Source organism: Triplophysa rosa, linkage group LG1 (genome assembly GCF_024868665.1).
Source record: "Triplophysa rosa linkage group LG1, Trosa_1v2, whole genome shotgun sequence".
NCBI lineage: Eukaryota > Metazoa > Chordata > Actinopteri > Cypriniformes > Nemacheilidae > Triplophysa > Triplophysa rosa.
In genome coordinates, this window is record NC_079890.1 from 27,979,876 (window position 1) to 28,006,261 (window position 26,386).

At 41.2% G+C, this 26,386-nt stretch overlaps 3 protein-coding genes across 8 annotated transcripts in view; 2 read left to right on the plus strand and 1 right to left on the minus strand.

Moving 5' to 3' along the window:
- Nucleotides 1-10,154, minus strand: part of mtss1lb (MTSS I-BAR domain containing 2b) — a 58,805-nt gene extending 48,651 nt beyond the window's left edge. For 2 of the 4 annotated variants that reach the window (XM_057335285.1, XM_057335264.1), the window contains exons 1-2: nucleotides 9,653-10,154; nucleotides 67-128 (exon numbers count right to left, since the gene is read on the minus strand). In XM_057335285.1, the coding sequence (XP_057191268.1) occupies nucleotides 67-128; nucleotides 9,653-9,736 (146 nt within the window). In that variant the 5' untranslated portion in view covers nucleotides 9,737-10,154. The remainder of the gene's footprint in view (nucleotides 1-66; nucleotides 129-9,652) is intronic. The other 2 variants (XM_057335292.1, XM_057335276.1) reach the window with 1 other exon arrangement.
- On the plus strand, nucleotides 49-22,965 carry LOC130555263 (uncharacterized). Of its 3 annotated transcripts, none has more exons than XM_057335359.1 (8): nucleotides 49-152; nucleotides 20,242-20,552; nucleotides 20,631-20,714; nucleotides 20,791-20,868; nucleotides 20,980-21,049; nucleotides 21,694-22,154; nucleotides 22,250-22,505; nucleotides 22,764-22,965. In XM_057335359.1, the coding sequence occupies exons 5-8, from the start codon at nucleotides 21,038-21,040 to the stop codon at nucleotides 22,812-22,814; spliced, it is 780 nt and encodes a 259-aa protein (XP_057191342.1). In that variant the 5' UTR covers nucleotides 49-152; nucleotides 20,242-20,552; nucleotides 20,631-20,714; nucleotides 20,791-20,868; nucleotides 20,980-21,037; the 3' UTR covers nucleotides 22,815-22,965. The 3 variants fall into 3 exon arrangements, with proteins under 3 accessions (XP_057191342.1, XP_057191333.1, XP_057191350.1); XM_057335350.1 differs by lacking the exon at nucleotides 49-152 and adding an exon at nucleotides 10,191-10,289; XM_057335367.1 differs by lacking the exons at nucleotides 49-152; nucleotides 20,980-21,049 and adding an exon at nucleotides 10,191-10,289.
- A 121-nt stretch (nucleotides 22,966-23,086) lies between these two features.
- Nucleotides 23,087-24,719, plus strand: LOC130555280 (uncharacterized). The gene is made up of 3 exons (XM_057335380.1): nucleotides 23,087-23,431; nucleotides 23,510-23,914; nucleotides 24,012-24,719. Exons 2-3 carry the CDS (start codon nucleotides 23,736-23,738, stop codon nucleotides 24,598-24,600), a joined length of 768 nt encoding a protein of 255 aa, XP_057191363.1. The 5' UTR covers nucleotides 23,087-23,431; nucleotides 23,510-23,735; the 3' UTR covers nucleotides 24,601-24,719.
- Nucleotides 24,720-26,386: the final 1,667 nt, after the last annotated feature.

A 26,386-nucleotide genomic window follows, 5' to 3' on the forward strand; every position in this document is an offset into this window, starting at 1 on the left:
TTTCTCAGAATTCAATAAAAACTTTCATAACGACAGGTGTGGATGTGCGGCGGATGCAGAATTTACCGGAGTTGAGAGTGCAGCTTGGTGGCCTTGGCACTGAAGTCTTCCCACACAGGATATGAGCACTGCAAAAAGAACAAAGACACAAGGTGAGCTGAAAGTGTTTGCTGGGCAGTTTGTGTGCTCGTATGAGCGTCTGTTTAACATACAATAAGTAAATGTGTTCAAAACAAAGCAACATCAGTGATAATTAACAGAGTTTGTGCCGTAATGGAATTAATATGGAAAAAAACTGTAAGCCTTTACATATATAATGTGTGCTTATACAGTATGGATGTGATCATTTTGAGAGGGGTGTGGCTTGCCCTGGGACAAGAGGAGGAATGTTGGCGATAAGGGGACAAGCCGTGTAAGTCTCGCTGCCTGGTTGCCATGGAAACGCATGGGACAGGGCTAAACAGAATATCACAGTAGCTTAGCAGAAACTAACAAGCATGACCACTAGTACACACACAATCTTATGACTGTCATCTTGAGCTACATTGCTGTTTTTCCCCAATCTCACTTATAACATGTTCAAACACAAAAAAATAGGTAAAAAGTTTGTGATTACATAATGAATATAATATAAACAAAAATTAATATGTACAGTACACAGACATAGTGTATATTAAGTAAACACAAACTTTGATTCTGGATGCGATTTTTCGTGATTAATCATTTGACAGCCCTAAAAAATATATATAGACTCGAATATATATTTATGGAAATTATAACTAAATATTTAAACAAATTGAATATTGCATCATCATGTTTCCAAGTGCAAATTGTTTAGATTTTTTAAATTACTGCATGTTGATTTACTTCAATTTGAAGATGTATTGTGATCACAATGTGAAAAACAGTTTCTGTAGTTCAAAAAATTATATACAACTTCTGTTTACTTGCATAAACAGGGAAATGCTTGTACAAGTTACCAGCGGCTATAAATTTGAATTCTTATTTGCAACACACACTGATCAGCCACAGCTGTCTTAGCAGTCTCAAGAATGCTGCACTCGATCGGGCTTTGAGCTGAACAGATTCAGGCCTCTGTGTGTCAAGAGGTGAAATTAGCCGTACTAGAGAGCCTAGCTGGAGGTCAGGCTTGCGCTCAACATCTAAAAGAAAACCCCTCCTCTACCTAATACACCCACACACTACCCCCAAACCGCACCGTTTTCCCAGAGGGATCCCTGAAGTGCCTCTAATCTGCTGCACGGGACTGCAGGTTCATCATTTTTAGGGGGTCCTGTGCGAGAGTGATAAGGTGCATGACACGCCTCTTTTATCCATCCCGGGACATTGGCATATTCCCTGGGATAATCCAATACCAGAGAAGCCATGATTCCAATTATACAAATACTGTCAGATAGCCGATTTCCACCCGTCATCTCCCATCTTTTTATCCCTTCTCTTTTTGACCTCGCCAAGTGATCCACAAACAATTGAATAAGTACCTCCAAAACATGCTCAGATGCCTCCTGTAAAGCAAGCAGGCCATTTTCTGTTTTGCCAAACCAAGTGGAAAAACTATATTAAAGGTGGACTTTAATAGGGCCAAAACACAGCCAGAACTCAGGCAGAGGATGAAAGCTAAAGCCACGTCTTTCATTCCATAAGCTACAGCGAGGTCTGCCAACGTTACCACAGCTGGCAGATGTTGGAGGACTTAGCACCTCCATAAACACAATGACTGTGTATAGACCAGGTGCAGACACACTCTAATAGAGGGTTGCGTTGACGTCACTTTCCCACGTGAACATGTCGGGACACGCCCTGGGACAAGCTCCCCGGGTGGCAAAACACCCAGCAAAATGGCTGAGGAGAATAGGAGAAACAAAGAAACCGGGACTAAAACACGCAATTATTTGCTGAAATTACAAGCAGCTTGACTCGACTGTGATCCTTACGACTTCTCTACGACTTGCAAAGGAATCAGGTGTTCCTGGACACTGAAATGTTGCTCGGAATTCAATTGCGTTACCTGATATTGTAAGCAGTCATTTTACTGAGTGTTTTGCCACCCACGGGGGCACGCTCTTTTCACGTGGTAAAGTGACGACACGTCTATACCCGCTATTCCATCACTGCAATGCTAAACATCTTTATTAAGGATCTGTGAGAAGCTTATTGCTCATGACAGGTGAATCAACTGCACGATGAAGTATTGATCAGCCACTGCACTGTTTACTCTCATTGGATCTATGCAGTTTCTGTCAGTTGTTACCCAATTTGGTTTTTATAGGTCTCCAGGGCAAACAAACCCAGGGCCTTGATAATGTGGTGAGGATTAAATTCAATTGATTATGATGATGGCACTTGTAAAGGTCAGTTCAATGCCTTCAGAAAAAAAACTCTCATGGTCAATTTAAGATCTATCATTGTCAATGATCCCTAAAGATTAGGGGTGTAACGATACTTCTTATTACGATATTTCCAGGATGCAAAAATGTTACGATGCGCATCGTAGAGAGATGGGGATATTTTACGATATGATGTTTAATTCTATTCGTTCAGCGGGCAAGACGCTACCTACTCTACCGCTATGTGCTTATCTCACATATGCGGTAGAGAGAGAAGTCTCTGGGAGAAGTGAAAGCACAAGACACAATCTGTGTCTCCAAGTGATTTACAAAGCGTCATATTTTCCTTCACAATCGCCGTTCAAACACAGCAAACTTGAAGCGTGACTGCAGGCGAGTCACCCCGAAACTCATTACAATGGCAGCAAAAACGTTTTTAAATCCCAATGTTAATTTACCCGCTAACGTGATATGCAACATAAAGTAAGACAAAAGAAACCAGCGCTGTTCCGATCAGAGAAGCGATGAAGCGAGTCGTACTGTATATTAAAAGATTGAATGACATGCTAAAAAACAAGTATGTGATTTGCATGATTGAAGAAATGTAATACAGTTTATGTAATATGTCTTTTTGAAAGATATTTCTCATTCATTACTGTCTCAAGCAAAGACAGCGCAGCTTCAAAGAGACACGAGCCAATAGCGCTTTAGTGTGAGCTCTGTCAGAGCGTTTCATTGGTTGAATGTAGTGAATGAACACGCCCTTCACTAAACGAACGAGTCAATTGAGTCAAAATGAGACTGAACGAACTGCTACATGTCGTTCATGGTCTAATATTCTCTCTGTTGCAACAATGCATATCCAGTAGTTACTCAACTTTTCTGAAAAATAAAGGTAATGACCTGGTTTAATTTAATTCCAAGGTAAAGTAAATTATGTCGAAACAGTTATATCTTTGTATGGAACATTTAATTACACCAATTAAATGAGTTAATCCAGATAGATTTTAGTAGACTAATATAATGTAGATTTCGTCGACTAAAACTATGATAAATTGGGATGACTAAAACTAAATTGCATTTTAGTCAAAAGACTATGACTAAAACTAAATCAAAATTTGCTGTAAAAATTGACACTGATCTTAATTCTAATTTCAGTTAAGCCTTAAAATGTTAAAATTCTTTATTAAGCTGTATGTGCAACAAAATAAGTTACTGAAATTGTTAATATTTTGAAAATAAATGTTATTTGAATTTCTGTTTCATTTTTAAATTTTGTTCAAAATATCGAGATGTGTATCGTACCGTGAACCCAGCATCGAGATATGTACCGAATCGTGAGCTGAGTGCATCGTTACACCCCTACTAAAGATAGGGGTTTTAAAGAAGAACAGTGCATACATGCAGTTGGCAGACGCTTTTATCCAAAGAGGCTGCATTGAAGGTGCATTTCATGGGAATCAAATCCATGACCTTAGCATTGCTAGTACCAATCTTTTCCAGGCTAAAGAAACTCTGTCTATAATATATCTACACACAAGTATAAGTGACACAAAGCTGCAACTAAAAGACAAAGCGTTGCTCCAGATGTCCACAGCAGTGTATGGAAGACTGCAAGCAGAAAAATCTGATTTTCCCGTTACCAATCTAGCTTCACAAAAAAGCCTCTCTGGCATCTTTCTTGCTAATGGAATTCTATTGAAGAGCCACTAAGAGCTTAAAGACACATTCTGTCAAAGTTCAAATGACTCAGTTTTATATTATGCTCCTAAAATGAAAAGCTCATTGCTGGCTTAATATCTTGTTTCTTCCCCGCTGCTCTCACTGGTGACTGCAGAAGACAAAAGTGGAACTGCATTAGCCTAATACCATTTCTACAAATGAATCGATTCCAACACTCAAACAAAGGCTAACTATTAAGCCACAATGGATTTTTTTATATTATAAATTCATAGACTTCAAGCAAAATGTTGCCACATGTATCTCAAGCCAAAGCTCTTGTCTACAATATCACTTGAGCCACGGAAGTCTGTTATCAGCAGTTTGCTGTCCATTACTGAACATTAAAGGGATAGTTCACTAAAAAATGAAAATTCTGTCATGATATACTCACCCTCAGGTTGTTCCTGTATACACTGTTCTGCTAAATGCAAAGGAAGATGTTTGGAAGAATGTCAGTAACCAAACAAATCTCATTCCCATTTACTGCCATAGTAGGGAAAATAAATACTATGGGAGTCAATTGGGGGTAAGATATGTTTGGTTAATGACATTCTCCCAAATATCTTTTTTTGTTTTTAGCAGAACAAAGGCATTTATACAGGTTTGGATTTGGAATAATCTTAGAGTGAGCAAATGATGGCAGAATGTTAATTTTTGGGTGAACTATCCCAGTTTAAACAATATTCATAGTATACTTTTTAACAAAAAAAACGTTCTGTAAATTCTCAATTCAATACATTAAAAAACTACAATAAGAAAAATGTGATAACTGATAAGTATACAAAGTCACAAGGAATGCACAATAAATCTGTACTATATCTCTGTTTCAGGCAGATGCTGAATAACGTGGAATATAGTTTATAACATATCAACACTAATAAAAGACATACTATCATCCTTGAGCAACAACAAATATCAGATTAAAGGCACAGTTCACCCAAAAATGTAAATTCTTTCATTTTCTCATTCTCATGTCATTTCAAACCTGTATGGTTTTCTTCTGCAGAATCCAAAATAAGATATTTAGAAGATGTTGATAACCAAACAACAGTGGCCCCCATTGACATCCTTTGTATGGGCACAAAACCACTGAGACATTTCTCAAAATATCTTCTTTTGTGTAATCTACACAACCTGAATAAATGATGACAGAATTGTTATTTTTGGGTGAACTATCCCTTTAAATGTAACACAAAATCACTCACTTTTCATAGACAAAACATGTTTGCATTGTTATGGGAAACAATATTGCTTGTCTGTAGTACATCAGATTTCTTAAACACCGTTTGGCAAATCACCAAGCTTGATTTACACTGTCAGACATGCTGTAAAATGAAACAGCGAGATTGCATACTTCATAATTTATGAGCGAAGCATCTTACCTATACTGTATTAACACACCCAATAAAAAACAAATAATACGTTTTGGATGCCTTTTCAGCTGGCCTGAATCAGAACGCCTTCACTGCATGTTCAAAATATTTTCTGCCATTGTGAATTTTTTCCTCACTCAGCTTTAACTAATGAAGGGTCTCTTCAAAACCTGGGGGACCTTGATATGCTCTTGATAAGTCAATCTCTCCTCTGCAATGCCCCTCCAACCCTACATTGAGCAGATAGAGAAATGAATGGGGGGAAGATGGCACGCACATATTCAGAGACCAGACCCGAGGGGCTAGTGGAAGCCGTGATGAAACGTGATTGGCTGTTCTGCTTCCGCTGGGCTCCTTTGAAGCGGCACTGATTGGCTTTGTGCCTTTGTGGGCAGAGGACACAAACTACCAGTGTGTTCAAAGCTGTCAGGCCCACAATACAGTACACAGAAGTCTTTGGTGCTGATAAATGAATGAAAGGGGCAGATCATCTCTATTTCTGACATTTACCACAGGAGTCTGAAGCCATGCCCTGATGAATAATAGAAATAATTTTACATGAGCGCCATGCCTGTTCTCCTAGCATCTCTCTATATATCTCTCGCTCATCCATTCTGTTTTAAAAATGTTTGAGCGTCTGCTTTTCATTTCCTTATTCCATCCATTTGCTTCCTTTACCATGTCTAGTATGCAAGCATCAGTTGTTTCCTTTCCTCAATTCTGATTACAAAACATAAAATTGGAGTAGAGATAGACTGATATGGGTGTATATATAAATCAGTCTGATTGAAAGGAATATGACTGAAACCACTCAGAGATTCTAGATGCTGTATATCCCTCAGCAGTACATAACCAAAAAGGAAAGGAGGTTACATGTGATTGACTACCATTCAGAGAAATGGTGGAACTTTAATGGCAGGGTTGTCATCAGGCTGAAAGGACAGGTGCCCTTGTGCAGGATGATATGGGTCTTGCTCTGGCTTTCTTAAGTGAAAAACACAATCATTTATGTCTAGACCTCTTCCACAGAGGAAATGAAAACCAATAACTGTCATTTAAAAAGACACTTTCCGTTCCAAGCCATTTAAAGTACACCAACGTCAAGAAGGGGCCTCAAGATTAACCTTGCCTAATGGCATGACGGTGATAGTAGGATTATTCTCTCAAAGCTTCTCCTGGGACCTCTTTAATTGGCACTGAATTTGGAAACTCTCTGTTGACAACCCCGATGTTTAGCCATTAGGTTGCCTCATGTGGGAAAGATGGGGCTTTAAAATGAAATGCAGCTTAGGTTGATACGTATTCTGCTGTGGGCTCAGCTGATCTTAAAGCAACCCAGATGGGGATCAAACCCACAATCCTCAGCTTCGAATTACCATGTGCGAGAGGCTACTGGGCATACATGACAGTATTCCCACAAGCAAAGCCCCCTGCTTTAAACCTGTTCGCTAAAACATTAATTTGACATATATTTCAGTGCTTATTCATACTCATTACTCTATGGGAGATTTCAGCAGACACAAGAGATGAGATACGTTTGACAGGCCCAACAAAGACGCACTGAGCGGTGCGGGCACACTGCCAAGGGAAAGTACTCCACTCAGAACAAGTTGATTCATCTTTAACAAGCCTAATAAGAGGCCAGAGAAAAAACATGCTCATTTGATACCACAAGCCTTACCCCATTGTCTCGGCAGATCCCTAAATTAATAAATAAATAAATAGATAGATAGATAAATAATGAGTGGACATGAGGCGGGTGGTCACAAGAATTTAAGCATTAAAGCTTGACCAAAACAAGTGACAAAAAAACAGTGACGTGCTCATTCACATACTCTTCTGGCAAGCCTACAATGGGATTCCATCAATGGTGTCCAAACAGAAGGCATGAGCTGTCATATAAGATGATCATACGATTTATTGGGGAATAAAAACAAATGGAAAAACAAGTTATCAGCAAACAGATATTACTTAATCGGTATGCTTTTTACAGTAGTGCTTAACACATCTCACAACCTGTATTTCTTATTTCTTATTTCCTTATTCAGAATTACGTGTATTTTCCCTCAAAGTCAGCACAGAAAATGCAAAAAAGCAACGCAGATTCCACCTATCAGCAAAGACAAAAATGTATATCCCATGACCAATGTGTATCCCAGAAAAAATATTTATAGCTTTCCTGAACACATAGTTCAGATTCAGTTGTTAAAGGCAGACTGAAATCTAGACAAATGTATGTTAGAGTCTTTCATCTACAGGCTGGTATGTTCATCTCAGTGTAAGGCATGCGAATGTAAACAACAGTCATACAACAGACATCTGTGTGCTTGTGTCATCCTCATGTCTAATGCTGGTGTCCCTCTCTCTCTCTTAGGACCCTTTCGCCTGGGGGGGGGGCCTTTAAGAATGTGGGCCTAAAAATGACAACCACCCCACCTCTCCATCCCCTTTCAAATCCAATCCCCCCACCCCCATATACCAGGGCCATACTCATAACAACCTTTTTATAACAATGCCCTCCCAAGACTCAGCCACAAGAGATGCAGACAGAAAAACACTCAACTATCCAGCTAAACCAAATTGATTCAACATGTAAATGATGTTCACATTACGCATACATTTCTACCTTTGAAATTATTCGGGTGTTTTTTTTCCCTGTTCCTGCAGACTGGAGTGTGAAGTGAAACTATACTTCATTGATACAGGTGGAAATTTGGGTCCCTTCTTGAATTCTTCATTCCACCACTAGTAGGATTTTAGAGACAGAACAAAGAAGATCCAGCTGACATTCTAGTGATGAGACACGTATGACAAGCGAGATGCCCACAGGCAACTTACTGTACAAACCACAAACAAAGACACGCAAAGGCATAGACAGTGAGCAAACAATGAAAGATTTTTAAGTCTTGGGGTTTAAACAACAACTTTATTTTCCAGTCTCATTACTAAAATACCGGTACAGGGTTAACAGAAATATGAATTGATATATTAGATAGCATATATCTTTATACAATATCACTAGGAAATGGTTCAAACTTAACAACTCTTGTTAAACTGCATGTCTGCATTGCATCCACACATCAACAAGGTCCAATCCCAATTCGAGAATGAGCAAAGCCAAGAACAGCAGAGCATGTGAATCAACCTGCGTCTTAAAGGTAAAGCCAGGATCCCAGACTCAGCACTCATGTATGACTAAACTGCGGCAAACAGAACACCAACATTAAGAGCTCTGAGGCAAAAAGCATCAATCCTTATGCCAACGCCACAGTCTACTCAATATCCTTCAACAGACATGCATGCTGACATGATGGCTGACTCATATTTTGCGATACCCTTTTAATGGCATGGAAGCAAATGGAACCGGTGTCCAGCACATGCTGGAGAAAACAGTGTTTAATTATAAATGAGAGGAGAATGTGTGTGTTAGCGTGTCAAGAGCAGAGGAGAGATCAGATACACATGGGGGTGTGCTGCTTTATCACTACACTGTGTTAAGAAAATCACTTCTACTGTGAAAGACTGTAATATTAACAAGCTGCCTGAAAGCCTCTCAGGGGAGAAAGTCATGTGGTCGCTGTTCTCGTGCGAAACGACTGCCTGAATTTTAGTGCCAATGTCAGAACCATGCATGTACATGAAACCCGGATCACACAGACGGTCAGTGCGATGATTCGTTCTCTTTACGATGTGGTTAAAAACACGAAACTCGACAGAAGATCAATACGTTTTTTTTCCACAAGCCTTAAATTCCAATAGACCCAGTGATATAAAAGGACGCTGGAATCCCGTTAGTCAGACGCAACAAATCTCTCAGTGACACGGAATGGCGCACGGCCGCATCTGCTTATTCAGCAGCGGTTCGGTCTGTTTCCTATTGTGTGTGACCCCCCCCCCTTCATTTCTTCCTCACGCACAACATTCCCGTGCGGATGATACAGTGTATGCAACTTCGTGCATGCTGTATTAACACAAACGCGAAACGTATCATATACCGAAACACAACACGCCATGCTGATTTAATGTTCCGGTACATTGGCGTCAAAGATACGGAATGTCATAGTTCTTCTGTCATGTACGCCAAAATATTGCAAGATGGGTACTCGCTTAAACGCACAAAAGGGATGACGGGTTTAACACATTCACCATCTGTATGCAGGTCACGCTCGTGATACGGTTACATGTGCATAAATAACACCAATGCCTCACCTTCATATCGTTGACAATCGCCTGGAATAATCCCCCGAGCGCTCCGCACTCTTTCTCCACAGACTCCACATTTATATTATCCATCTTCACCGAATACAGAAAAAATGGATCCTTGTAAAAAATTTATGTCCACGATATCCCGTCCAGACCTGTCTTTATGCTGAAAAGCAAGAATGTGTTTGTGGGGTAGATTTAGTCAGATTTGCGATTCGTTGCGTCTTCAGCTGTCGGGTTGTTGCCCAGAGGACTGAAGCAGATGATGGGGAGAGTAGAAGAGAGAGATGGTTGACTCTCTCTCTCCTCGGCTCCGGATCTACTCTCCGCGGTTGGAGGAGGTTTGGCTCGTGGATGGCCCCGTAAAAATCACGGTCATCTTCGGACAGCGAGTCGATGTCGATCTGAATGGATGTGAGAAGCGCAGGGTGCGTGTGAAGCTATGGAGCGGTGCGCCACCCGCTCGGGAGAGACTGGAGCGAGTGAACTGAGCAGCAGCGGTGCGGCGTGAGAGGGGCAGTAACTCGATCCATGGGAATCGTACTGGGCAGAACAGTTTTTCTTGTCACATGGAGGCCAGAGGGAGGGGTGATTGGGACACGCCGACACACACTGACGGACCGAGGCGAGACATTCTGTAAATGTAAATATGAACAAAGAATTTAAATGAATGAAATACGACAGCTAGCTCCCAGTCAAATGTGTCTAATGTAATCAAATAACAATAATAAAATGCATTCTGAACTGAATCCGGTAATGCTCACGTTTGCAAATAGTATATTGGCTACATTACACACAAAATAATAATAAAAAATATTTTGGGGTAGGGGTATTGTTGGGGGCAATAAGGAATATTGTGCCAGGCCCTGCGAGGGAGACCTAAATATATTTGTACACTTTTTGTACTAAATGTATTTTTACACTTTTGTCCCTGCCCTTGTGAATATTAACTATGGTTTACTAGTAAAAAAGCCAAAAAATAGTTAACCATAGTTTTGCCAATGGTATCAATATGCAAAAAACATGGTTACTACACTGACTTTTACTATAAAAAAGTAACATTTTTGTAAAGGTGGACATAAAGTATAAATGCTACACTGGGTTGTTTTCGCCCCATGCTGGGTAAATATAGGAAAGAACAAAACACGCTGCTGGGTTAAAAATGACCCATTGCTGGGTTATTTCCACTCGGTTGAGTGAAGACAACCCAGCGATTGGATTAAAAATAACCTATTGGGTAATTTTAACCCACCAGTCCTTACGCATGGGTCAAAGCACTTTTTAGAGTGTAGCAGTGGCATATTACAGTACATTTCAACCTTCATAAGTACTTGTAATATTGGAAATACCCAAGCAGTGTATGATCAGCTCTCCTGAAACTATTAACGAAAAACATTAATTTGCACATAAAGGGGGGGGGTTCAATCTTCCAAAATGCATGAGTTCATTAAACACAAAGTTATTCAATGATAAATGATAATGAAGCTGAGATTTCATGATTGTTTTCCTGCTCTGATAAAGATCTGACCACCTTGTCCTTCTGTCACAGCGGGAGGGATGAATCTCTAAAGTTTCAGAACCAAGGTCATAGCCTACCCTTTGTATGCAAAGCAAATGGTCATATTTATAGCTTTATGGTCTCTCTTTGAGCCTAATGTTCAGGGACTAACAATATCTGTTGTGGTTGTTGGAACTTGTTTCACGGATGCTGACGACAAAATCCTCCAGAGAGCAACTGAGTGAGAATTAAAATTCTACCTGAGAGAGACAAAATAAGAACGTTCAAAAATGTAATCAAAAGCAAATTACAGTCAGTGAGAATGAGGGTTTTCCACTGGAGGGTAAGTAGAGCAAACAATAAGATAAAAGTTACTTTTAAAAAAGACAACCGTTATTATGTAGCCAAAGCTTAAATAAGAACATTTCTGGCATTTGTCTAGCAATATCTGTATTTTCAGAGTGTGTGTTTATATTCAGCAGTCAGAAGTTAGTAAGTTAAAAGTTCCCCATAAGTGCACTGCCATACATTTAGTTTGAAGAAATAAATAAATAATTGTCTACTAAAAGCTTATAAATGTTTATTCAGAAACAAAAAAAAATCCTTTTGTGCAAGTTACCAATTATCACCTTGAGAACTGCTGTCATGCATAGTATTTCATTTCTTTTGTCCCCAATTCATAGATATGCATTTCAATCACCACAGTTTTTTTTTGCACACAAGGACTAGCACAGCTTTAATCCAGCCTTAACCAAATTCCAGGTACATTACATCAGATTCATTTCAGGCAGAACACAAACCCTTTCCAAACGGCATTCTTTAGCTCCTTACACTATTAATACTTTAAAAGGAAAGAGAGAATGATGTGGAAAAAGTCATTCGATTCATCAAACTATTTCTGGGAAATATTTCCCTTTTGTAAAGCCAAAGAAAACCCACCATCTCATTTTGAGGTCTTTCATGCAATTTCGTCCTCAGAATACAATATAATCTTGTCTCCTTTGCCAAAGAACATGGTGTGTGCAGAAATGACATCTTTAATGACACATCAATCAACTCAGTGCTATCGTAACTAACAACTAACTATCTTACGTGCAGGACCATCATTCCTGACCTGTCTCAATAAGTGTGTTTACATTAGAATTCCTCCTTTATTTAAGTCTCAGAGTCTTAAATCTATTATTAAAGCTATCAATATTTATGGAGAAACGTGGCCAGAGACACTTTTCCCAAAAATAGACCAGCTGTGGAGACTGGAACAAATTTTAAAGCAAGACTCTAATTACAGGTTTTGGGGTGTGAAATGATTGAAATGTGTAATGTCATTCCTGCATTCCAGTGGCTTTTGTAGTTTCCTGTTGCCAGTATAGTCCGAGGTTAGATACACGATTAAAATGACAAAATATTACAAAAAAAGTGATTGAATGCTCAAATTTAAACTTAACGATCTAAAGACTTCCATATACTTCATACCAAAATAATTACTTCCATACACTCTAATCCAAAATAATAAGTATGCAAGCTAAAACATTCAATTACTCAAATGCAAACTAGTTAACCTTCCTCCTGAACATGTTGTTGATAATTTAGTTAATTAACAATAAGAATAATAAATAGATTTAGTTTTGTAGTCCCCAAAAGGCATGTTTCATTACCATGGTTCCGCATTATCCGCACTTACCCATCTTAGAACTTAAACTAGGTCAGAATGAGTCATACAACCCACTCTCTCTCTCCTTAGCTCTACTAGACAGTACAGAACGCCTACAGTTCTCTGTCTCATGTTTGAAGTCTATCACACTCCTCTGACTAAATAGATGGTTTCTCAGAGGAGACCTGACCAGCTGCCAACAGTCGTCCAGCAATGACCCTTTGGCAGTTTGACGTCAGACGTCTATTCTTCAACATCTTTATGGGCAAACGTTTACATCTCTCCAAGCCATCCTTTAGAGACATCTTGTCATATTCACAGACCTAAAGGAAATAAAGGCCTCTTTCACTACATAGGCAAATATAACCACAGCACTATAGTGTGACATAACAGTCTTTCCATCATCCATCTCTGCCTATACATTTAATACACGTTGGTCTATCTGATCTTTCCAATAGAGCACGTCTTACAGCAGTGGCATATGGAGATTTCTATAAAGTGTGGTTTTGTGGGTAGTGGGACTGGCATCATTAGACCCCTAGGTTTACAGTGTATCAAATATAGCATACCAATCCTCAAGAGTACAGTACATGTTTCTGATGAGTAAGCACTATAGTTCCCTAACAAGAATAGAAATCCCTCATTTTACATTTTTGTGGCATCCCTGAAAACAGAGCGTAAAAGTTGACCAGCTCTGTTATTGAAACAAATTAGATTTAGGCTAACTTTATATTTACTGCCATCAAGAAAATGAGCTAGTATATGCATATGTAGACTTTTCTTTAAAGCACTGCTTGGCACCAGTCCTCTGGCCCGCCCCATAAGCTTACTTACTGTATACTGTACCATTTGACATTTTAGAGGTGTGAATCGTCACTAATCTCACAATTCAATTCGATTTATGATTCATTAACACTGTTCATCAGAAATTTGATACATCAGTGCATCATGATGTGCTTCAGTATTACTGTCAGTAAGTCTGTCTAATTCACACTTTTACTGTTTGTACAATGACATGCTTATCAACCCATCTGTATCAGTTTCTCTATAAACATACATTATTTATGTGCGTCAGTTACACATCTGAAATAAAGCTGTGTGGTTTCGTAAGAAAACACATTCCCTTTCCTTATTTCATCAAATGTCTTTCCAATGCACCCACCTTACTGTTAGTCATGTTAAATCCTCACAACACATTCCTTTTTTCATCCTATCCTTACATCTCTGAGATGGCATAAATGCATCATGAATCGTGTTTGGGGGTAAAGGCGTAGAAGTGAGGATGAAGGTGCGGTGCCAATCTGCATGCATATTTCTCTCAGATATCAGCTGAGCAGATGGGCCAGATCCTGTCCCGGTGTTTGACCTGTCTAAGCGTTGTGTTTTTTATCGCTCCTCGTCTCATCTGTCATCCATTCCTCTCTTTCCAACTAGAGATATTTCCTTGTTTTTTCCTGTTTTGTTTAGTAAACTGTTTGGTTGACATCTAGAGGAGGAGAATTACAACAGTGGTAGTAGACACTGGACACATTAAGAAATTCTGTCTGCTTCCTCTTTCTCTTTGCCTCCTTCCTGTGTCTGTGTGCTGAATGTAGGTCTTTATGCGCCTATAGCCATCAGCAGCAATCAGTTCTGCCCCAGTTACTCAGGCGTCACATAAGCACACATTCGCAACATACACAACAACAGGCATAATATAAATTCATGCAAACTCATGAATAAACAATACACACATCCAGAAACAGCTAAGTTTTTAGCTAAGCTATAAGGGGTCATATGGCACGAATACGTGATTTTTCTGGGTCTTTGGTTTGACGTAAAATTGCAAAAATTAAAGTGTCGGAACAAAAGATGAATTCTATCTAAAATTGAATGCTCACCCAGACCTGCCTGAAATGCCTCGTGTATCAACACCCCCACAAATCTACGTCAGTTCGTGGTATGATTTGACTAAGACCGCCCAAATGTACACGCAAGTAAGGTGGGCGTACCTGTCAGTACAATTGCTTTGGAACCTGATGTTACACCTGATGTACATAACATAACCAACATGGTGAGAATGTAACTCATTCAGAATGACATGAAAACCATATTATACCGTGACAAATTCCTGGACACATTTTCTGTGTATTTTCCAGGATCTCTGTGTGAAAAGGCTATTACACACACCTGTTGTGCTAAAACACCAGATATGACAGCCATTCAGAATTTGTGCCACTGACATACAGGCTCATCTCTGTTTGCCCTCCTTTTTTCCAAGGAAACTTCAAAACTCAAGTTTTACTCTTTGCCTCGGAGGATGATTTCTACAAAATCTGTGATGTCAACAAAACTTTGACTATTAACAGTTTCATCAGTGCAACTGAGAACTGCTGTTCTGTTATTTATTCCTGCAGCTCTTTAAACCGGAATGCACAGCTACATTACACATCACTTTGATCAACCAAAAAACCTTTGATTAAAAAGTAATTTGATCAAAGACATCACATACATTTCTGAAATGTTGGACGAAAAGAGCACTTAATGTAAACATTGACTATCCATGAAAATAACACATATTATAAAATTCAAATGTGACTCAAGTAGACATACGCAGTGTTGGGGGTAACGCGTTACAAGTAACGCGTGTTACGTAAACAGATTACTTTTCTTTCAGATCGTGAATTTTGCGTTAGTCACGAGTCGCAACAGCAATCAATTGTCCTGCAAATGCCGATCATGTTTGGTAGGTAACTTTCAGATCGTGAAATTAGCGCGTCATGACACACAACAGCAATCAATGGTCTCATGCCTCGTGAATGTAAACATAAGCTGTGTTCGACTGTTTGTGGCGCTGGACACACAGACAGATCTGCAGATTTAAATGGGCATGGTCACTGTTAGAAGAAGGGTTGGGGAGTGGGCGGAGCATGGGAGAAAGAGAGGAAACAACTGTCATCTGTTATTTCCATTAGTTTTTAAACTATAGGCCTATGATGTTTTCATCAATAGAATATTTCAAGCGTGTCTTTTATTATATGTGAGGATAGCTGCTGCAGTAGCAGCATGTCGAGCAGTAGTAAGATTGGATGACCTCAGGAGAGTCTGCCAGACCTTGGCTTTAAGTGAATTGACCTAAAGCTTTAATTAAAGGACAATTCAATTCAATTCAATTTTATTTATATAGCGCTTTTCACAATGTGCATTGTTCCAAAGCAGCTTTACAGGAGCAAATAAGAAAAACACAGAAAGGTAAAACACAGCACAGTGCATGGTGTTTATAGACCAAGCAAGATCATTCTAATAAATAATATCTAATAAATAAATGAATAAATAAATGCAGTCTCCCGGTGAGCATGCCAACACTGCACTGCTGTGGCCTGGAACCCAAACTCCAATGATGAATAAATGGAGAAAAAATAACCTCGGGAGAAACCATGCTCAGCTGGGAGGGCCAGATCTCCTCTGACGTGTCATAGCTGCACTCAGTGACCCCGACCAAAGCCACCGAGCAACGTCCACGAAGAACAGGGAGAGCCCACGAGCCGCGACCCAGGAAGCCCCACCCGCCGAAACCGTGCAGGTCCAACCCGGTCCCATTCCGCGATCAACAACAGACAACAGAGGAACAACCAGGGAAAAATAGTAATGGCATAATTAACTTTATTCCTCTGTTGTCCGACATCGACCACAAAACAAGACCAACCAGACCAGACCCACACAGTCCCAACAAATGAAACGCCCCGAACCACAACCAACAAGCCCCCCCACTCCCCACAAACACCCACCCAGCTACCTCCAATCAAAGTCACTGAGTGCAGCCATAACTTCAAACTGCTGTCATGTGATGTAAGTTTAGCATTAAATACCAAGTATTGTAAATTTAGCATTAATGTGACAATAGTCCGTCTTTGCTCTCGGTTGGGGATGGAATTGTCTGAGCTGGGCCGGTCAGATGGTCGCCTTTTTCTTGGGTGGTGTGGAATTGCCTTGGATGGAGCTGGGATGGTCAGTCAGTCCGCAGGCTCTCGCAGGAGGATGGCACGGGATTTTCCGATGTAGCTGGCGTAATCTCTAGTTGGGGATGGGCTATATAGGGCCGAGGAAAGAGAATAATTAGCTGTAGCTGCTGTTCATTAGCTATGTATTAGTGAATGCTTGGCTGAAAAGATGTGTCTTTAATCTAGATTTAAATTGGGAGAGTGTGTCTGACCCTCGAATAGTATCGGGAAGGCTATCCAGAGTTTAGGTGCTACGTATGAAAAAGCTCTACCCCTTTGGTGGATTTAGTTATTCTAGGTGTTATCAAAAGTCTGGAGTTTTGAGATCTTAGAGAGCGTGATGGGTTGTAGTGTGGTAGAACTCTGTTATGTAGGTAGGGGCTAAACCGTTTAAGGCTTTATAAGTAATTAAAAGAACTTTAAAGTCAATACGATACTTAATGGGTAACCAGTGAAGGGTTGATAACATTGGGGTTATGTGATCGTATTTTCTGGACCTGGTTAGAACTCTGGCAGCTGCATTCTGAACTAACTGTAGTTTGTTTATTGATGATGCAGGACAACCACTAAGAGTGCATTACAGTAGTCAAGTCTTGAGGTCACAAATGCATGAATAACTTCTTCTGCTCAGCAACTACAAAATATTTCGCAATTTGGCAACATTTCTAAGGTGGAAGAAGGCTGTTTTTGTGACATTTGGGATTAAATGACAGGTTGCTGTCTAATATAACGCCAAGGTCTTTAACTTATTTGTTGGAGTAACAGTGCAGCCTAATTGGTAATTCGAATATTCTGCTCACTGTCTGGTCATGTATTTTGTTATTAGAATTTAAAAGAAGGAAATTACAGTCATCCAATGATTTATATCTTGGATGCACTCTGGTTTCTGGTTGAAGGTGGCAAGCCACAGTAGCTAGCTACAAACTTTTTGCCTCCCTAAACTTGAATTTTGAGTTGTATTTATTGGACAAAAGAGAAAACACAAATAAACAGAATTCAATCTAAAATTATACTTTTGTTATCGTTTATTCTTAAAGGTGCCATAGAGTGGAAAACGTCTCGGTTACGTTTGTAACCTCGGTTCCCTGATGGAGGGAACGAGACGTTGTGTCGAACCGACAGATGGGGTTTGTCCCTGAGAACCAATCGTTTCCGACTGCTTAGAAAAGGCCAATGAAAATTGGCAAATGAAATTTGCATGCCGGACTCAGCCCAGGACATCCAGGTATAAAAAGGAGACAGCGTGCATCATTCATTCACCTTAGTTCTGAGGAGCCTGAGACCTCTCACGACTGCTGCAGAGGACAGCACGTGTTGTGGCAAGAGGACACAACGTCTCGTTCCCTCCATCAGGGAACCGAGGTTACAAACGTAACCGAGACGTGGGGTTCCAATGGAAAACGCCATAACACTGTGCCCTGTCACAATCTCAACGAAGCGACGGTGACTGGCCTGGGCGTGTCAGCCGTGAATGCTACCGCGAAATTGTAACCTACCAGTGGGTAGGTAGGGGGTCCCAGAGCTTTCTTGAAAGGTGGGAAGGCCCCTACCTTCGGCCTCACAGGCGGCGGCCTTGTTTCTCTAACAGCGAGAAGCCGCCCGGAACCGTAAGGCACTGGGTAAGCGCTACTTCCTCAAGTGGGGGATGCGCTACAGAGACCACTTCCTACCGCAGGGAGGAGAATAGTGGAGATACCAACATGGTCTCAGCGCGCGTACTGGACACAACACGGACGGGGTTGGGTCTTCCTCCCCAGTGGGGAGCGCCTGTAAATTCACCACCTGGTCCCGAAAGTGAAATCCCCATATCACCCTCGCCGCTCGCCGCTCGCCTTGGTGAACGGAATGGCCTCAGCCATCCTCGTCACCTCTATGACCATCTGCCCGCAGTGCGGGCAAGATGAGTCCACGAAGGCTGTCTCAGCGTGTTGGACCCCCAAACACCTGACACAGACATCGTGCTTGTCCGCATCCTCGATGAGGACACCGCACCCAATAGAACAGCGGGACATGCCACCGAGACGCCCAGGGGAAGTCGCTGCAGGAAGGGACAGTCCGCTGCACCACGTCGTAGAACCGGCAATGAAGAGCTTTTGCTAAGCAGCAAGAGAAGATCTTCATAACCAAAGGCTCCGAAGAACAAAAGGTGAATGAATGATGCACGCCGTCTCCCTTTTATACCCGGAGTCCGGCATGCAAATTTCATTTGCCAATTTTCATTGGCCTTTTCTAAGCAGTCGGAAACGATTGGTTCTAGGGACGAACCCCATCTGTCGGTTCGACACAACGTCGAGAGACCGACAGAAAGGGAACAATTGTTATACTGAGATGGCAATGTTGGGAAAGTTATCTGTATCTACATTTACATTTACATGTATTTGGCAGATGCTTTTATCCAAAGCGACTTGCATTGCATGATACTACACACTTGTTTCGAAGTGACCTTCGCGTTTTGCGCATGCTGCTTCCCACTGCCTGAGCCAAAGTAAGCCCACATGAGCCAATCACGTTTCTCTTTGGGGCTTACATTTGACCAATCGCGTTTCTCGACTGGGGATAACTTTTGACCAATCGCGTTTCTCACCTCTGGCTTACCGTGGACCAATCGCGTTTCTCTCCTCTGGCTTACTGTGGACCAATCGCGTTTCTCTCCTCTGGCTTACTGTGGACCAATCGCGTTTCTCTCCTCTGGCTTACTGTGGACCAATTGCGTTTCTCTCATGTCGCTTACTTTTGATTAATCACCGGCCGCTGCGCTGTTGTTGTCATCTTTGCAATAGGTAAGGCTATGGTTTACTTAATTATTGAATTATTTAACAACTTTTCCCATTATTAATATAGAACAAAACATGTCGCTACTCATCAGATAAGTTAAAATCATCCGCCGTCCGCTAATTAAGCTGTCAACAATGATATGCAGTCATGGTTTCTGCCCTATGACATTTACATTACATTTGAATGAACATAATGATAAAAAAATAGATGAGGTAAAAGTTTGTGAGGAGTTAGAGTCCCAGAAGAATAAAACTAAGGGAAAGAACTAGATGAGATAAAACTTTATATTGGCCTAAGAAAGCCAGTCTGTTTTTAAAATTTGTTAAAGTTAATAAACACATTGTTGAAAAAAGATTGTTGTGTGTTCGAGAGTTGACATTTGAAAGTGAACATCTTTAGCTGAACAATCTATCAATGTAAATCTATGTGATTTTGGGGAAGTTTGATCGGCTGTTTTAGGAAAACCGTAAGTCTGATCCCTTGAAATGATATCAACTCAAGTCACACCAGCCTGAAGATCTGTGTGATCTGTGTGAAATTAAATGATTCCTGGATAAATAAATGTTAAATAAAATAAGCAAAAACAGTAATATGGTTTACGTGTAGGTTGTTAAATAATTGTTACACACTTAACATGCAGGTATATTTCAGATTGCTAGAGGTAATAGTCTCTTTCTGATTTTCCTTTCAGAAAATGTACGCATACCCTGTTTTTCGCCGCCAATTGGCAACATGAACCCTACTCCTCATGGCACCATCGGCAGAGGCGAAGCGCCTTGAAAATGTGGAGTCTGAAAGGGCCAAACCGAAGGAGCAGGTGCTGTCTGCACCTCCACCCACAACCTCCAGTGCGTCAGCACCTCCACCTCTGCACCTCCATCTACAGCCATCCAAACTGGTGTACAGCAGACCGCCACTGTAAAAGCGCTGTTGGCGCGTGGCAAACATTTGTCTCCACTGACAGCTGGCCAGAAAACTCCTGTAACCAGTTAAACCCTATGAGTAAGCGTGTGCATATTGAATTTTCCCTACATGTATTCATTTATCGTAATTGCAAACTTGTCCACTCGCTGTTTCCAGATCCATTACTGAAGGCCACTTTACTTCCTCCAGCAGCAGAACTCCCAGCCAAACATTTGACCCGAAGGCAGCTTTTCGTAACTGGTAAGTAAGCACCATCTTTCATACGTTTGTCTCTGTGTATTGTTCACAGTATTTAGTTTTAACATTTGTGCTCCAGGCACTTCCGTTCCCACTGCTGAAGATGATGCGGAGCTGGTGTTTGCTGCATCACAATGTGAAGCACAGCTAAATACAGGTGTGGCATATGACACGAATGCAAATATTATACGTATGTTTTGTGAAAACACACAGCATTACTTTTGAAAAGAAAATCAACATTTTAAAATATGTTTTGTTTACAATACAGAATTACGTCACATCATGCCTCAAGCGGGATGCATTCCTTGAGTGCACTTCTTTAAAACATGTCCAAAAGTGTCAGTGTATTTATTAGCGTTTCCGAACGAACCCATTGTTAAACAATCACCGGATAACTTTTTCACACTGCTTGCTCGTCTCACTCACTCTTTAGCTCCCCCTGAGCAGACAGGATGGTGGAGATTCATTGTTTTAGAGGAACAGTTGAAGCGCCATCTCAAATTTTCTTTTATAATTAGCGTTTTTATCAGGCTCCTATGTTAATATTCAGTTATTTCACTTGAATGGTAATGAAAGAACCTATTCATTGCTATTACTGTAAAGTGAAATTGCTGAACCGAAATGTAAAAGAGAAAATTTGAGATGGCACTTAGAGGTTTTTCCTTACTGTATCTGTGTGCATGCTTCATGTATGTGGGCATTATACTGAAGTGATCATACATCATTTTCCTTACTCCATTACACCTGATCCTCATTCTCAAAGAGCTGTACCGATTCCATATTCGTTACATCAATAAAGTGTACACTGTGTTCTTTGCTTCTTAACACTAGTACCATTTTCCTCGTTGTTATTCCTAAATATAATCATAATAATTATTAATACTTGTCCAAAATTACTGCTTCGCATGCTGTTTTTGGGCTGCATTTATGGCATATGACTATCAAATGCAACAGCCATATTTTTTTGTTACTGTTCACTCAGAGGCCTGTGCCGGTCCGTCTCCATCAGCGGAAACAGCAAGAACACCAGATCTTCCACGTCATCAGCCATCAGCTGAGCTTCCAGGCCACTGGAAAGATCATCTTCCACCTTTCCAGCATGAGTGGATCCGGAACACACTATTTAGTTCACACTCAGCCGCCCGCCTCACCCGACCTCTTCTTATGTCGGCCCCTTTTCTTATGGATGCCGCTGAAGATGTGGTTAATTCCTCATGTCTGTATTCGCCCAGACTGTGGTAAGCACAGACTGACAGCGGCAGGACTTTACCGTACCGTGCGCATGGTCTTAGACATCGACAGGTGGTATGACATTGCCACTGAGTGTCTGGAGTGCAAAGGCTGCAAAAAGAAGTATCCCGCCTGGTCTGAGGACATCTTAGGACAGCTGGATATGGGCCACCGCAGTCAGTTTCCAGCTTTGCTGACATACATGACATACAGGTAATTCATAATGAATCATTCATTAGTAGGCGCTTTTATTGTGTTATTCTTTTACCAACCGAAGCATTTGCATGATCGTACTGTTGTTTCCTTAGATACTCATGTGACAACCGCGTGCTGAGGATGATGAGGGAGAGGACACTGGGCAGCAGTGCGACTCAGCTTTACAAGAAGCTGATGGAACAACACAGTGAGGCATGGACACAGCGTGTCCTGCAGTACCTGACTGCCTGCGAACCATTCACAAGGTCCTCCCTCGTGCAGCCTCCTGTGTTTGCTGAGCCTCCTCTCTTACCTGCCCTACCTAAACCTAAGTGGCTGTTAGCCGTGTACGCCAGCGATGTTATTGAGGTATTACATACATACGGATTACTAATTTTTCTGTAAAAGAATATAAACACTCTAACTGCTTCCATTACTTTAAAGTAATGTCACATTAATACATGTCAAACTTTACAGTATTATTACATTTCTTTTCTTTCTTGGCTGACAGTTATAATGACATTTGTTTTTATGTATTACAAGTAACCAGTCACTCCATAGCATCTCAGTAGTTGTACATAGCCTGTACATATGTACAAAACCCTTTTTTGTTTATTTAACTTTTAGGAACCAGTGCCAGTGATGCGCATTTTCAGGCCTATCTCCTTGAGGGCTTGATGCGTTGGAATGATGACCGAATGGAAGACGCCATTAAAGGAGCATCCTCCAGCCGGTCATTTTGCAGTGCCATGAAAGAGGCTGTGGACCGGCTTAGCCGAACAGTCTTTGGGAAGCCCTGGGATGAGCGCTATCGCCCTCCTGGAGCATATACAGGCAAGAAATTCATTCATTTGTTCTTTTGCAATATTCTACTTTGCATCTATTTTGCATTTAATGTACTAGACAAAATATTAAGAAAACTTTCTTTTTTTCATTTTATTCTTGTAGGTGAATTTCTGGGAAGGGAGTACCTTTACAGCCAGACTGGCAAAACACTGACTCCAGTGCTCCAGAACCCAGAGGAGGAAGACAGGCTGGAGGAAGTCGATGACCAGGACCTGCAAGATGAGGGATTTGAGGAAGAGATCATGGAGGACATCACAGTTCCAGTGCTGTATGAGGATGACCCCTGCCGCGATCTCAAAAACAGCCCCTCATCTTTGCCTCTGCCTCAGTCCCCAGCATCACTGGCTGAGCCATCCACATCAACTGGTGGAGAACAACATCTTGCTCCTGCCCGTTCAGTGCTGTCACAGCCATCTGATACTGGAAGCAGTGTCTCCGACGAGGCTCAGGTAAGACACTTTAAGGGCTTTATTTAATTTCTATCTCGTTTTATTCCACATATATTAACATTAATCTGCATTCATTAGGGAGCAGTCATTGGACCCGATGGCATCGCTGGGTGGGACAAGGGTTGAGGATTTGGCTGGTTACCTGGTGGGTCTTCGTGAGGCTCCTTACCTCACTGATCTGTAGTTGACAGGTCAGCGGTCTGGAGTCACACCGGGTGTGGAGAGTGTGAAACGGTGTCTGATTGGACATCCTGGGGGTCCAGCACAGTAGCGCAGCACCAGCCGCTTGGTTGAGGCCATTTGTATGAAGCTGTGTGCTTTACACAAGTCACCGACCAAGAAGGCTGGAGTTTGCACCCCCAGGTGGTCTAAAATCCTCTCAGATTACCACCACATCCGAGAGTTGGTGCTTAACAGTTGCAGGCTGCTGGATGAAACAATGATCCAGCTGTTTGAGCTAAACCAGAGGACACTCATTCAGTGGTAAGCGAGGCACATTATTTGCTTCAAAGTGTTCAAACGGAATACTTCTAAACATATATATATATATATATATATAATACATGTCATTTATTTTCAGGTTTCAACGGCGGCAGAAGAATCAGGAAATGAGTGTCCTCGCTCAGGGACTGACTCCACCTGACCCAATTGCTGTGGCTGATATGCAGCTTCCTCCGCCGAGGGAAAATTTGAATGAAGCGCCCTCGACATCAAGCCCAAAGCATCAATTCATCCTTCTGCCAAATCGAGAAGGACAGGCTCCTCTTCTGCGACCAGGTCGACAGCCTGCTGCTGTCACCAGGGAGTGCCCCATCACACCTGCCCCCACAGCATCAGGAGATGTGCAGCCCATTTCAGCACCTGGGTCATTGTTAGGCACGCTAGTCCTTAACCCAGACATGACTGTGTCAATGGTCATTCCATCTTCTGGTGCTTCGACATCCGGTGCAGGCCCTGCTCCACCTGCTTCTGTGTCTGCTCCTGCATCTGCTGCTCCTTTGTCCCGTTACACCCAGAGGAACAGGCGCCGGCGGTCCCTGGAGAAGGAAAGCGGAGTCCATAAGAGGAAGCATGTGCAAATGTGGGGCAGCCTAAAACTAAAGACTTTGGCCATAGCCGATATGGCAATGCCACGTTTTGCTTGCGTTCTTCAAATGGGAAATCTTTAGATGACTGTTTGGCAGAACAGCGCCAGCAAAATAAACTCCACCTCATCTTTCATCTTTCCTGTATATATTTCATGGGCCCACACGTTCATATTCTTCTGTATGTGTGTGTGTGTGTGTGTGTGTGTGTGTGTGTGTGAGTGAGTGAGTGCGTGCGTGCGTGCTCATTTCAATATTTGTGTGTTTTCATTTTATTTTAATAAACAATTTTACATTTGAAGTGTCTTTAAATCTAATAAATCAATCAAATCATATCCCACACACACAAAAAAAAAATTTTTTGAAGAAACGTTTTTATTGAGTTTATTTAAACATAAACATGTAATATGCTTTTATATATAATGATGTCTACAACTATAACTGAATAAACAAAGGCGCAAATGATTGCAATACACATGTAGTCGACAGATATCAGCACGGCTCAGCTGTGACCGACCTTGTGTAACCGGTCCTTCTCGCCCCGCTCTGCGCGGGCCTCGAACCGACGCAGAGCACTTGTCACTTGTCGCGCAGCTAGCTTCGGGTGCGAGTGCAGCCTGTGGAAGGTGAATTGTTACTCATGTGACTAAAACTCTTACATAACGCCCAGGAATTTAGCCCGAATATGGTTGCAGGGGACTGCGTCTATTTTTTCCAACTGAAGCCAGTGCCCTATAAATGTGTCATTCTTAAAAGACACTTTTTAAAAATGTTTTTAAGCAACAAGAGGTCTGCAATTAAAAAAAAAGCAAGGTTTGATGATGATTTCAGCTTAGCTTGAGAAATCATTTTAAAGTTGGTTTGTATCGAACACAATGTGATTTTCGGCAATCGAAATCTGGGAGCAACAGCGCATTTTTCAACTTGGGCGAGTTGGACGGAACACCACTGGAAAAGTAAAATACGTTACGAGCTACGTGTTTTTTTTTATAAAAGAATCACATGTGACTCGTGAGCCAAACACTACTGCGTGTTAAATATTAATTTATTTTTACTACAAGTTTACAAAAAAACGCGACGACGCATATCTTACCGACGACGAAAGCGGAGCTTCTGCTGCTAGCTAGACCTAGACCTGTCACACGCGTAGGCAGAAGCTCCGCTCGATTACTGAAACCTTGTCCTCTGCTATTTATACTGCCAAGGAGCGACAATAAACATAACGACGGTATCTTTTAAATAACATTAATTTCAAAGTTATAAATCAGGACATTGTGTACTATACATATTATCACCCAGAACGAAACATAATTATATTTATAAATAACTAATGAAAACATCGCCTAAACACCATCCAAACCTTAAATACATCGACCTAATTAATTATTCAAAACATCAACCAATGGCAAGTCTCTAACGGCAAACCAAGCTATAATATTTATAATTCATATATTGGTTATTATATATATTGACAAAATAACTCATTATCATTGATACCAATCAACTTTTATGTCAAAACGACAAGGGTGGAGGCGTCTAGAGACATTAATGTGATCATGTGAATGCATGTATCCGTAGTTTTCATGTGACGTCATGCGCTAAGGGAAAGCCGCGCTGACGGGCGAAAGAAAGCTGTCTGCCATGTCCATCATTTTAAAAGTGAGTGATTTTTATCATTTAGCTTAAATAACGAATAGTTGTTGTGCAATAAAATACACCAATCGTTGAGGAGACAGGCCTGAACTATGCATAGAGAATCCCGTCCGAGAAAGGAAACCCAGAAAAGATTAATTTGTTAATTTTGTGCCATAAACGTGTCTCTGTCCCCAGTGATGGTAAACAATGGCCGCTGTCATCACCTGTCTGCAGC